The sequence below is a fragment of the Neophocaena asiaeorientalis genome, unplaced genomic scaffold, assembly GCF_003031525.2.
Source record: "Neophocaena asiaeorientalis asiaeorientalis breed wild unplaced genomic scaffold, Neophocaena_asiaeorientalis_V1.1 scaffold11, whole genome shotgun sequence".
Taxonomy (NCBI): Eukaryota; Metazoa; Chordata; class Mammalia; order Artiodactyla; family Phocoenidae; genus Neophocaena; species Neophocaena asiaeorientalis.
Window position 1 is genome coordinate 61,390 of NW_020173124.1, and position 13,467 is coordinate 74,856.

The 13,467-nt window shown below is 32.6% G+C and overlaps 1 protein-coding gene across 1 annotated transcript in view; it reads right to left on the reverse strand.

Moving 5' to 3' along the window:
* LRP1B (LDL receptor related protein 1B) overlaps nt 1–13,467 on the reverse strand; it is a 1,787,379-nt gene that overhangs the window by 11,385 nt on the left and 1,762,527 nt on the right. The window contains exon 88 of the mRNA XM_024744102.1: nt 1,691–1,767. Coding sequence (XP_024599870.1) covers nt 1,691–1,767 — 77 coding nt within the window. The remainder of the gene's footprint in view (nt 1–1,690; nt 1,768–13,467) is intronic.

Sequence of the window (13,467 nt, forward strand, 5' to 3'; positions counted from 1 at the left end):
TGACATTCTACTCTGTTTCCTTCTTTCAGAAAGTTTTATCAATATTTAAAATTGTTTTGATTCTCTAAAAGACTAAGTTTTTAATTTATCTTAGATAATTGAGAAGTTATCATAAAAGAAAGCCTAAAGTACCATGACTTCATTAATTCTCAACTTATTACTTCAGTATGTTTTACTGGTTGGTAACTCAAATGCATTTTTTCATTACAAAAATGCTCTTAATGATGGTTGAGTCTTATGACTGGTTCACAAAATCATATAAATTAGTATTCCTCCAGAATTGTTAGTACTAATGTCAGTATGATCCTGGAAGAGAGAGAAGAGAGTATTTTTTTTCTTTTGCTCTTCTTCTGCAATATCAAGTTAGGCAAGGTATATTTTTCCACATCTCCTATATTTTATGAATCAATTCCTCAAATCCTAGTGCCCTATTCCTACAACTACGTGTCCATAGTTTTGCTACAGTATTCTCCCTTCCCTTCCTAAAGACAACACACAAATTCTAAGGTAACACCTTATGCTCCACGACCAGAATCACGCAACTCACTTTTCCAAATGCAAAGACTCATTTCTGAGGTTATTTATTCTGTACCTATTTGCCATTTTTCAAAGATGGTCATCCTTACTAGCCCAAGTTAATCTCTAAATGGTGGAACTTTAGACAATGTCACTTGAAGAATTTCAAGCAATGATAAATTATTTGGGGACAGGCAGAACAAACAAGTAGATCAGCAAACACTGGGAGCCTATGTCTAAGGTACAAAAATCATATACTTTTGATTTTGATAATGTCTTTCTTTTTTCACGAATTCCATAGTATATTTTTTGTTTGTTTTCATGTATGCTCTCTCACCAGCAGTGAAAGACTAGAGAAAAATTGCTAAGTAAGCATTCATAAATCAGAGGTATTATTTTTTCTCTTCAAGAGTATATTTACCCACTTGATAGTTATTCCAGATTTCTCAAAAATTTTCCACTCATTAGTGATAGTATGTGTGAATTGGGAAACTTTATGTAAGACTTTTGTTGTGAAAATCTTTATAAAATCATTTAAAATTGTTGGAACACACACACATAGACACAAAATATTGATGTAGATAAAATTTCATATCAGGGACCTGTCCTAAGACTACAGCTACACACACAAAAAAACTTGTAAAATGTTGCTATATTTTAATATACTTCAAAACCAGTACTTTAAAGATAAGGAAGCAATGAATCAACTATGCTCCTTATTAAAAATTGCTTGTTAACATACTTCATCACTTTGAGACTAATCAAGTTTGTTTTTCCACAACACACTGAATGCACTTCAAGAAAAATACTCTAATTAAAACATGAAATTACTTTTCTTCCCCAAGCATTCTCACATCCATTGTGATATTTGCAGCCTTTGCAGCTGACGCACATTTCCGAAGAAAAGCTTAAGCTAGGTTTACAGATGTGTGTTCTGAAAACTGCCAAAGTTTGAGATGAACTCTCACAGCCTAAAAGAGCACATAACGCTGGATCCTGTCACCAGGTGAGAGTTCAGTGCTTCTTCTTTCAAAAAACATATGGATTGCAGATCTCTTGCAAAATTCCATAAAGGAGATTTTCCAAGACTCAATTCCCACAATAATGGTATAAAAAGAAAACAATGCTTTCTATACTATGTGGAACACCCAAGATATTAATCTGAGAAACTTACTTGTGCTGATATGATCAGATTTGCTGCTCTTTGGGGCCGGCCTCTCACACTGTGTGCCTGACCAGTTGGTGGAACATCTAGAAAGATAAAAACAAACAAAAAAATCAGTGAGTAACAAAACCCACAAGTCTGCTAATGTAGTAACTTTAACCAAATGAAATGAAGGAAGAGCCTGCTATCATAGATTCATGAATTTTAGAGATTTCTGCTAATTTCCTGCATATTGTCAGTATGCTGAGGGTAACTTCAATTGGACTTCACTTGTTAAAATACTTTTTAAAAGTTAAGTTTATAGTCATTTTTCTTTATTCTATGTTAAACTTAAAATTGGCGTATTTTATAACAAAACTGAAATTTTAATTAAGAATTGAGATTAATTTGAGACGTACTGAAAATTATGCCACTATAAAAATTGAGTTTGCCTGTCAAGCAAATCCTTCTTTACTAAGTTTCTGTGATTTATTTTTTCTGGTTCTAAATTCAAAGTGGAACTAACAACTAAACAGCAAATGGTCATATGTCTCATAGTTCAAACTGTACAATTTTTACTCTTTTAATCAGAGACAGGGAAATATAGTGCTTTCCCATTTAAGATCATGCTTCTATTCCCATGAAATCAAGACAATATGCCCAAGTTTTCATTCAGAGAAGTTGTCTTTCCCATATAGGAACCATGACATTATGATGGGAAGTCTCGCAGAGGATTAAAATAATAGATTTGATTAAAATCCTTCATTTAAACATAAATCACAACCATATAATTAGCTGATTGTATCAAAATAAATGCTGGAATGGTTTTAGCTATGTTTGAACGATGTCTGCTGGCTAACACAAGATGCCTCCATGCATCTGTCAGAGGAAATCCATAGAGAAACAATTTAATTGGCTTCAGTTCTTATTTAAAATGACTGTCAAATACCACCACATCACAAGTAGTTGTACACAGTAAAAGAACCGCTTCCAGAACTATTCCAAGTAGATATCTTTGGGCATGGTGGCCAAACTAAATAACTGCCATTTCTGGGTCTCTTCCAATTCTGTCATAGCCAATTCAAGTAGCTGAAGCTGTTTGGGAACTAGGCTTCTATGATGCCATGTGAATTATTTGTGGTATTTGTGAAGACAGTATCGGGTGTCCTAACACAAGGGCAAAATCTCATAAAATCATCATATTGACAAACTCAAATTACAAAAAGAAAAATTTGTTTCATAAAAGCATACATTAACTTCAGAATAATTGACAGCAATGTTACTATTCAAGAATATAGTTATTTGATTAATAATGATATTATAAAACTATGAGTATGGATCATGATTTCAATGAAAATTAATATCATTATATTATTATTAAGTCATCACTCATGCATTATCCTGATTTTTTATTTAGATCCTTTATAAAAAGCTTACATATATATTTTCTATACATCACATTTATTATATACCATACTACAAGTAAATCATTAAAATAGGTAAATAAATTTTAAGGCCAGGTCTATGACGCTGTCTGTATTACTGAAGTGAGGTAATGAAATGAGCATATTTCAAATAATTATAATAAAGTGAACGACCAATAAAATCATTGATTTAAAAAAATCAGTTTTCTCCCTTAGTTGTGGTTTTGCAGTTGAATGTTCTAGAAAATTGGTCCAGTTCTTCAGTTCCTAATTCTTGACACAATCCAAAGATAAATCAAAATAAGATGTTTAGGCAAATTTTGCAAACTTCGTTAGAATGAATCCTAATCATTGCAAAAGTCTTTTTGTTCTTTGTAGCTTTACATTTGTCAAATCTTTCTAATTGACCACTGAGGATATTTTACATGCTCCAGTGAAAAAAATAATACTGATTGCTTGGTAATTTTATTATATAACTGATGTGTACAAAGCTATTTTAAAATTAAAATATCAAAATTTGCTCTTTACATTACCTCCTTTGAAATAACAACAGTAACAACAGCAACATAAATCAGGTTCATGTTAAGCAAGAGAAATGATCTGAGATATATTTTGTTGTGTTAATAGAGATAAGAACCTCTGGGGCTCATCATAACACTGAGATGCTTGGAAGTCAGAAAATGGAATTGCTCAGGAATTGGAGGAATAAATGCTAATTGATAAGATGTTCTGATATGAGCATCGTGTGTTTTAAGTATTTTAAGAAGTTATTAAAAATATGCCTTTAGAACTCCAGAAGGGCAGAGAGAGATTTTTAAACAAAGAATATCAGGATACTGTGATTTTTATTCCAAACTCTGAAATTATTTAAGTAGGACAGGTGGTATTTATTAACAGTATTGAGTAATTTTCTGTTTTATCCATAGCTTGGAACCCAGTATTTATATTAGATAAAATATATCACTTGCTAGTGGTCATGATGCTCCTCTCTTTTGCATTGTGGAAGCACACTTAACTTCTTAGCTTTCAGGGAATATTTTGTTACATACTGGAAATAACTCTCAAAGACTGTGCTGGAGAAATAATTTTAACAGTTCTGCATCTTAATCAACTGATGATCATCTTGCGATTTTCCCTATACTCCTTATAAAATAATGTTTTATGGCCAAATATAAAATATGTTCCACTTGTCTACATTAGTTCCAGTTTAAAAAAAAAATCTCTTTTGAGATATTAAATCAAATAGAAGTGATTATTCTTGTTGCCTACCTTACAAAACTACAACTTAAGGCATTTGCTGCTCCACAAGTACTTCCTCCAATAGTTGATTTAAGATGAAGTATTTTTACTGTCTTTATAGAAATTCATAAATCTTCATTCTCTGAGTAGACTACAGTGATCAAAGCCATTAATGGCAGATCATTTAAGAATTGAAATGTGTGTGAATCATCAAAATTTCCAGCCAAATTCCCCACTGAATTATTTGCATAATCATGCTGACTATAATAATTTCTGGCATCTGTGTCTTTGTCATTGTTCCTCAAGAAAAATCCGTAGTCCATGCCCTAGTCATCTTTAATCTGTACTGTTGCAATCTACTGCTCCCTGCTATTCATCCCTGGACAATTATCTTTGAGTTAGTCCTGCATGGTCCTCCCAAGAAATCTTATTTTTTTTCTTACCATCACAAACATCTGTATATCCTTCCTTTTAAATTTATTCTACAGTTATTTCCCCCACTGTGCTTTACCCTAGGACAATGAAAATCAGCTTCTTTTTCTTATGTGTTTGATCACTGTACCACTCTGAATTATTTAACTTTTTAAACACTTTTATGAATTTCGGATTCATGAAAGTATTGTTGGATCATGGATAGGTAGATAGAAAGATAGATAGATTCTTATTTATTCAAACAATTGTTAATCCTTCTCTTTTCACATTATCGTACAAAGATATATGCTTCAAAAGCAGTCTTTTTGATTTCTCCCCTTCTCTCCAAGGCCAGTGACATTGAAAAGAAAGATTGTTTATCGTTATATTGTTTTCCTAATCTTATTCTTCCCTTTATGTTCTAGGTTAGACTAATGATTATCAAACTGAAAAATGTGTTAAAGTTGAAATTCTGGAGGCCCATACACCAGAGATTTTTATTAAGCAGCTTGGAGCTGTGGCCAGAAATCTGCATTTTAACAAAATAAGCCTGATGCAAATACGTCACAAATCACACTTCAAGAGATATTTGAGATAAATTATTATGTTCCCACAGATTTTGTTCTTATACCAAATATTGTTCAATCATTTAAAAAAAATTTAGGATAGGAATAATAGTATGCATGTCCAGCAAGACTGTTCAAAAGGTTAAATGACATTGGTAGAAGTTCTTAACATAGTATCTGAAAGTAACTGAGTGGATTTTTGTTTGGGGTAACTAATTCTCATCTGAATGTTACTATATAAAATGCTTGGATAGTTAACTTATTGTGTTCTTCAACAGTGTGTGCAATTATTGTATAGTTACAATATTCTATATTTCAATTGTAATTTTCTGTAACAGGGGGAGTACCTTTGTGTAAAGGCAATAGTGTAGCATATATTACTATGAAGCACAGTAAATATTTTTGGAATATCAAAATAAGTTTAGCATATATAAGGGAATAAATATATAATCTTTAAAAAGAAATAGTTTTTACAATACAAGCATAAATATAAGACATATAATTAAACTGTCCAAAACAATGAGAACTCTGAAGTAGCAGAGAGATTTTACAAAAGGAATTGAAATCAGATATAAAATACTGAAAGTGTATTAAAATCTTAGGTATTGTCTTTCACTGTAATAATGATCAACTTACGTGGACTACTCATGTCATTTTGTGGAAATGTCGTCTAGAGTCACTTGCTTTGGGAGGACTTCAAAATAAAATAATGAGATTAATATCTGCTTCCTCTTTTCATCAAATTTAAAGGTCATGGAACCCTTCTGACCAAAGCGGAATTCAAAGGTAAACCTTAAAGCAATTTGAAATTGAATTTCTCCTCTTATATGCTAGGCTGCCGTTATTAACTATGATGATGGAGACATTCAGAATGAAATATCTTTTAATATACCCTTTTCTTTCTACACACAGGGAAAAAAAAATATGGCACAAGGGATTAAAGGAGCCTTAGAAAACTTGTGCAGAGTGCCATGCATGTTTCAGTGCTCCAAAAAGCTCATTCAATAAAAATAAAAATATGACTACATTTTGTGCATCAAATTTATAAAACAGTATTTTCATACAGTGATGAAAATTCAAACATTAAAAGTCAGTTGCAAATTTTTTTTTTCTGATTAATTCTGAAAATTTCACTCTTTTGGTGGAAGAACATGACTACATTTGCATGGCATTCTTAACTTTAAAGCTTTACACCCTATGTAGCTCCCAGCACTTTTTTGCCCCCCTCTTCTTGCAGACTGCTGTATTGCAAAATGCAAAAAGTTTTATTGTATTTGGAAAGGATATTTATTCACCAGTTTGTTAACTTGACTTAACATTTTTTCATCTGTTATTGTTTCCCAATTTTCTGAGATAAAATTATTTCATATATACATAAAGATTTATAATTTTTTAACATGCTTCAAAAAATTTCTATCCTACCTTTGATATAAAATTTTGTATAAAGTTCAATTAACATTTGCTCAACTTTGTGCCAGGTCCTAGGATAAGTGTTTTCATATGAAAAATATTCTTATTCAGCTTCTATAATAACCCATGAGTTGGAATTATTCATCTTATGAAATGGAGAAGTGTGTGTTCATATGATTCTCCTGAAAAATCATAGCTAATAAGAGGTAGAAATAAAATGTGGAGTTATTATGATCCTTCTAATTCAACGCAGTAGTAGGAAAAATGCTTTTCCTTACTCCCTCATGCCCAAGAGAGTACAGTCACTTAATAAGAAAGTAGAAATATTATCTGAACAAAGGAAAATCAGTGCATTTTCTGGGTAGTAAAATTGTTAAAATTACCACACCGGCTCAGACCTGTGGTCAGTAATGCCTGATATTCTGTCTCTGGTAGTGACAGTGAGGGACATGTTATAGAAGAGTGTTAATATCCTTCTTGATACCAACTTCACATTTTTGTGTTGATTCCAAAATACTGTAGATGTGTTTAAAACACCTTTAAAGATCCAAGATCCATCAATTATAAATTCATCTATATTATTAGTACAATTTTGAACTTCCACAACAATTCATTCTATATTTCATTCATTTGGTAGATATATATATATATATGTGTGTGTGTATATATATACACACACATATATATATACACACACACAGTTTTGTACTACAATTTCTATTTATTTAGCACTATTCTTTATCAAAATTTGACTGTTATTTCTAACATAGAAATAGCTAGGTATCACCCTGCTTTGTTTTCTTCAAAAAGCTTAAGGTAGTATCTTAAATTTTTGTTTGTTGTAATAAGTATAATTGGTTCAACTCTATAATTATATATTATAATGCCTAGTTTTAAAATACTACATTAAATCATTGTGCTACCTAGTATTGATAAAATTAGTAAGACAAAGCTAATCTTACTTTAATATTAAGGACATTTGGTCAGAAAGAGTTTTTGATTTCTGAGAAGGGTTAATGTGATGAAGTAAAATAATAATGAGATGTTCAATAAACTCTGACCAACAATTATTTTAGGAAAAGTAAAAATTAATGAGAGGGCTTCTCTGGTGGTGCAGTGGTTGAGAGTCCGCCTGCCGATGCAGGGGACACGGGTTTGTGCCCCGGTCTGGAAAGATCCCACATGCTGCGTAGTGGCTAGGCCCGTGAGCCATGGCCGCTGAGCCTGCGCGTCTGGAGCCTGTGCTCCACAACGGGAGAGGCCACAACAGTGAGAGGCCCGCATACCGCAAAAAAAAAAAAAAAAAAAATTAATGAGAAATTTCAGTTGAAGAAGTGACCATGAAAGAAATAAAATTAACAAAGTGCATTATTTAAAGTGATTGTTTTAAGAAGGAGAAATATAAAAGATAAAATCTAGTTTGCCAAGAAGTTATCCATAAAAGGAAGTTTGTTAAGATTGGCTGGTTTAAGTTAGAAATGTTTAAACACAAAATTCTATGCAGGCCACCTGAGCAGAAACGGCCACTAAAGTGTGAAATGATGACTCAATAAATATTAAAAAAAGAACAAAATCTCTAGTAATGTAAAACTTTTATTATCTAGATATTTTCCAGGAAATTTTATTAAAAGCAGATCTGAAAGGTATAAAGTGTTTTTTGCAGAGGGAGTAGATGATTTCTACTTAAATTAATATGTTACATGCATCAACTCGAAAGGAAAAGGAATAATCATAAAATTAGTATTAAGTAATATGGTTGATAAAATTGAAGACATAAATGTAGGGTATTACATTAGAAACGGTGGTTATAATTCTATAGCTGAAAGTGGGAAGAAAAGCAATGTATGCTGTAACACAAGTGGAAAGTTCTGTCTACATGATCACGATGAATGACCAATTCCAAAACTGGCTTAAGAACATATCAAGCCATGGGGGCTGGGAGGTGGGGTTGGAAATCTCCATGCTTAGTGCCATGCAGACAAAGTGACCAATCTTATACCTGAATATTTTATGTTTTAGCACAAAATAAGAGTAAACAATAAGGAATTTTTCTATGAAAACGTAATGACTATTCTTCCTAGTTCATAGGGTTTCTGTGGTGCAACATGGTAAAATCTGAAACAATTTATAATGGCAATATCTGGCATAGTCAACTGCAGTTATTAAATATCGTTCAAGGCATATTAGTCCTATACAAATTTGGGGCAATGGTAGGGATATCAGAAAGTGTTAACAGAAGGTTTTGAGACTGTGAATGTCTTTATAAGTGAGATATATAACTTTAATTCTCTAGAAAATATTTATTTTCAGTTGTAGTGCACATATGCTGAGATATTGATATTAGCCACTTTAATTTATAGTCTAAATCATTGGGAAATAATTCCTATATACAGATAGTCACCTCCTTTCTGATACTTCAGTATAGCCTTTGTTCTAGTTACAAGATTTTTACATATCCACCAAAAGGTAACACTAAAGGTTTCTAGAGGCAAACATTTTTAATTGATAAAGGTACACTGTATTAGTATTGATACCACCTTCCCAATTACCACCATTCAGCCTTCCTCAAAATCTAGGACCTGCATTTCACAAGTTTAAAAAAATTTTTAAATTGTTTTAAAACAAAACAAGCAATCAAAAAAAGAGTAAATGAAAAAAATTGAAATGACTTGCTAAAATCAAGTGTCAGCATGAATTAACAAATTTGTCTACGCTGCATAAATGTCAATTAGTCATAAAACACTCACCAGATTTGTTCAACACTTATAGGAACATGTTGCAAACAGAAACATCTGAAGGCTTATGACAAAAGATGGCCATTAACACACACTTCTTTCCTAATCCAAGTATTATATTACTTTCCTGACTCAAGGTGAGAAGGTTTATGCAGGCAGTAGTCTCAAAATTGATTCAGGAAGTTTAGATAAATATCTTCAATACATCTAAAAGGCTATAGAATATTACAGTAGTATTTTACATTATGGAGAATTGCCATTTGGGGTCAGTTATAAATACCTTTATTTATTTGATCCACATACAATCATAAATATGGTACATCTATTTTTGCATTTCTCTATTTATATATGCATTTATAAATCTCTAAATATGCCTTTGCCTATGACTATGCTAGACTGATTACTTAAAGGTAGGGGTAATCTATTATTCATTTTTATATTTCTTCATTTCTTGAGCACATGGTCAGTATGTAGGTTTGGTCAATCAATATGTTTGTTGTTTGTTAAAATGAATGAACGAATGCATGAAGGCATGGAGGATGCATGGTTGAACTCATATGAATACACATACATGTGTCATATCCCATTCTATGAAGAATATATAGCTCCATTCATAAGTGCATGTTTTCAGCTAGTTACCAGTCATTTCTCACTGAAAAGAATATTGATCCACTATGAAAAACACTTAACATGTAAGAACCACAGTAATAGGTAAATATTTTCTTCCTTTCTTCCTTCCTCCCTCCTTTCCTCCCTCCCTTCCTTCCTCCCTCCCTCCCTCCCTTTCTTCTTCTTCATTAATCTATTTATTAATTCTTCCTTTTACAAAATTAGATGATCACATTTTAGCGACTTGGACATGTAAAATTTTACTTATTCAATGTTGTAAATTGTGTGACACTTCCGTTCTTGTCCCACGATGCAGCTAACTAAGAAACGTTTATCTTCTTTCCCTGACAAAAATTCTAAAGGCATTTGCCTGATGGGTAAATTGACATGGAAACCAGTTTTATATAAAAATCATACGAACAAATATGTAGTTAAATGTAATTTAATTCAATTTAGTCATTTAAATAATTGTGTAAAATTAAAGTGCTGGTATGGTGTGACACAAATGGAATGTGTAAGTTTTGGAATTAGACAGAACTGTGCTGTGATCTAGTCTCCCCTCCTCACAAAGGATGGATATATCTTCTAGCAATTCACTCACTTTGGTTGTTTAGTTTATAATACAAGGGAGAGCAATACTCCCACTTTTGTCACACATTTCCCACAGATCTAGCCTCTTATGCTTTAACCTTTGTTTTCCCCTTAAATCCCCTTCCTTTCTTATTTTATATTTTATCTTTCTATTGTATGTTTTCCTTTTACTATCTCAAAATTTTTCTTCTTCCATCTTTACTTTGTTTCTTTTTTCCTCTCTTTCTTCCTTCCATTCTTTTTCTTTTTCCTTTTTGCAAGGCAAGTTGATCATTATAAAAGTTAAAAAAAAAATTAGGCTTCCTGAAAGATTAAATGATACAATGTATGTAAAATTTACACATCCTCTAAGTTAATTTAACTCAAGTGATAAATAATACTATGAATATTAAATTTAAAGCTTGTACGTGGCACACCAATATCAATATAATTATAATTTTTGTTTGTATGCTGAGTGGAAGAAGTATTAGGCTAAAATTTCTGTACTCCTTTAACAAAAATGGCTTTCTCCTGCTACTATTCCAGTGTGAAAAAGAAGAAAATATTTCCTTAACTGACGATAATGTAAGGAATTTTTCATTTATTTTTTTTACTCTTAAACCAGTGTTGCTGGTTAATCTATATTCCTCTGATCCTTTTCTTAAAATTGTATAAAGTTGGTTTGGAATTAAGTAGTAGGTTGGAGGTTTATTGATTTATTTATTTTTGACTTGTTCCAGGATAGAACATGAGCAGGAAATAAACCTTCATTGTTAAAAGCATCTGAAATTTGTGCTTTTTCATAACAGCAAAACCTGGGGAATGCAGTCTAATAGAGAGAAAAATAATGTAAATTGTTAAAGAGGTAACAAGTACATGAATGAAAATACTATGTAGTTATATTGTATTTGGTTTCTTTGGTTATTCTGATTTACTTACTGAATATATTAAAGGCCAAGAACATGTCCCAGAATCAAGGGAAAATAAGGTGACTACATCAAAGCTTCATAACAATAGCTGCCCAATGGGTAACTATGCAATAATTGTTCTCTGTTAGGCAGTGCCAGCTGTACTCTCAAAGCACAAACTGGACTTTAAACTTTAATAGAAAAATTCTGCATTCCGTGTTTTTCCCCATGACATGACTAGCTTGGTGAAAGCTAGAACAAGCTACAACTTGTTACCTGGGATCATAAAGGATAGATATTGATGTGACAGATTTTCCTGGCCTTTACTGTTCCAAAAGACATGCACGTTTCACATTTTGTGCTTTGAAAATATGCCACAGGGCAGAAAACAAATAAGGGACATGCAATGACCCGACTCTTGAAAAGTGGACAACACAGGCTGCTAAAGTTGAATTGCTCAAAACCCCTGCTGAAAAGTTGTGATCTGTTTGAAATCACTCCTGACAGCTTCCTTGGGCTCTTCTCAAATGTTCTCTACGAGGCCACAGGGTCGCTGGTCCACAAGGAGGAGCGTTGCTCAGCCTGACAGCAGAGGCCTGAAGAGTAGCACGTGCCCTCTCCTTTCAGCAGAGCCAGTAGTTTGAAATACCTAGGCCTTAATTAGCTGTTGTAATATAGAAGAATAATTCCTACCTTTTAAAAATGTGTGACAGAAACGAAACTCACTATCTTCTTCCCCAAAACCCCAACAGAGGTCTCCCTAGTACCTGTACATTTCCTTACGTGTTTCTCACCCTAAGGACATATAAAACAATGCTAAACTTTTAAGAAAATAATTAGATGGAACAATCAGAAAACCAAAGAAAATGACAAAATGACTAATTTTCCGATCATTCGCTTAATGAATGTCCCTTTGGTACTTGTACATTCATTTTGCATCCCTCTGAGTTTTAAAAATCTGCTTTGAAAATGTTTCAAAAGCTAGCTCCTGTGTGTTTTCTGAGGTGTTTGAGGGTGGACCTGCTGCCCTTTTTTTCTCTCGTGTTCCTCATGGGACTTGAGCTTAGTTATGTACTTCCCTTTTCAGTCACTATTACTATCACAATCGTCACACTTCTAATCTTTTATTTATGCCATATTTTGCTTATTTTTAATAACGAGCACTTTTTAAGAACCCCACAGCTTATTTTTTGCCTCCAAACTCCCAGAAGCCCAAATTATGCCAAGTACTGATCATTTTATGTATGGTCTATTAGAACAGTTTTAAGGTTCTACTTTTTTTTTTAAGTGTTTATTATGTTGAAAACAATATTCTGGTTTTTTTTTTTTTAACAGGTATTACATTCCTTATTCCTCAAAATAACTTTAGGAAGTGGATGCTATCAGTATTTCCATATTAAGATGACAAATGAGGCAAAGAGAAGAAAAACGAAACCAACAAAACAAACTGCAATTCCAAGGTATAAGGTCTTCTATCTTTTGGCTCTTTTTTGTGCCCTGTTTACCAACAAATCACTTTTAAAAAGCCATTTCTTTAATTTAAGAAATTGTCTCCTTTTCCTTTGTAAATTGGGATTCATTTTAAAATCTGTTTTTTCAAACCCAGGGCTTCTTGTTCCAGCAGAGCACCATGCCATCAAGACCTTTTAAAAACACACACATGATTGGGATAGTTCATAAGTCAAATGTTATTAGTGTTCCCCTACTGTTTATGGACTTATGGAATAAATTTCAAATTCCTAGCTAAGCATATTATGTTCCTCAGAATGATTTCAGTGTATAACATTATTGTCTAATACTCCCCCAGAAGCACCATTTATCTTACACCACTCACATCCACAGAGCCCCTGCCACATTCCTTCTTGTCTCATCTCTTTCCTCAAAATAGATCAGAGTCCCTCAAGGGCAGGGGCTACAACTTACTTTCCTCTATTT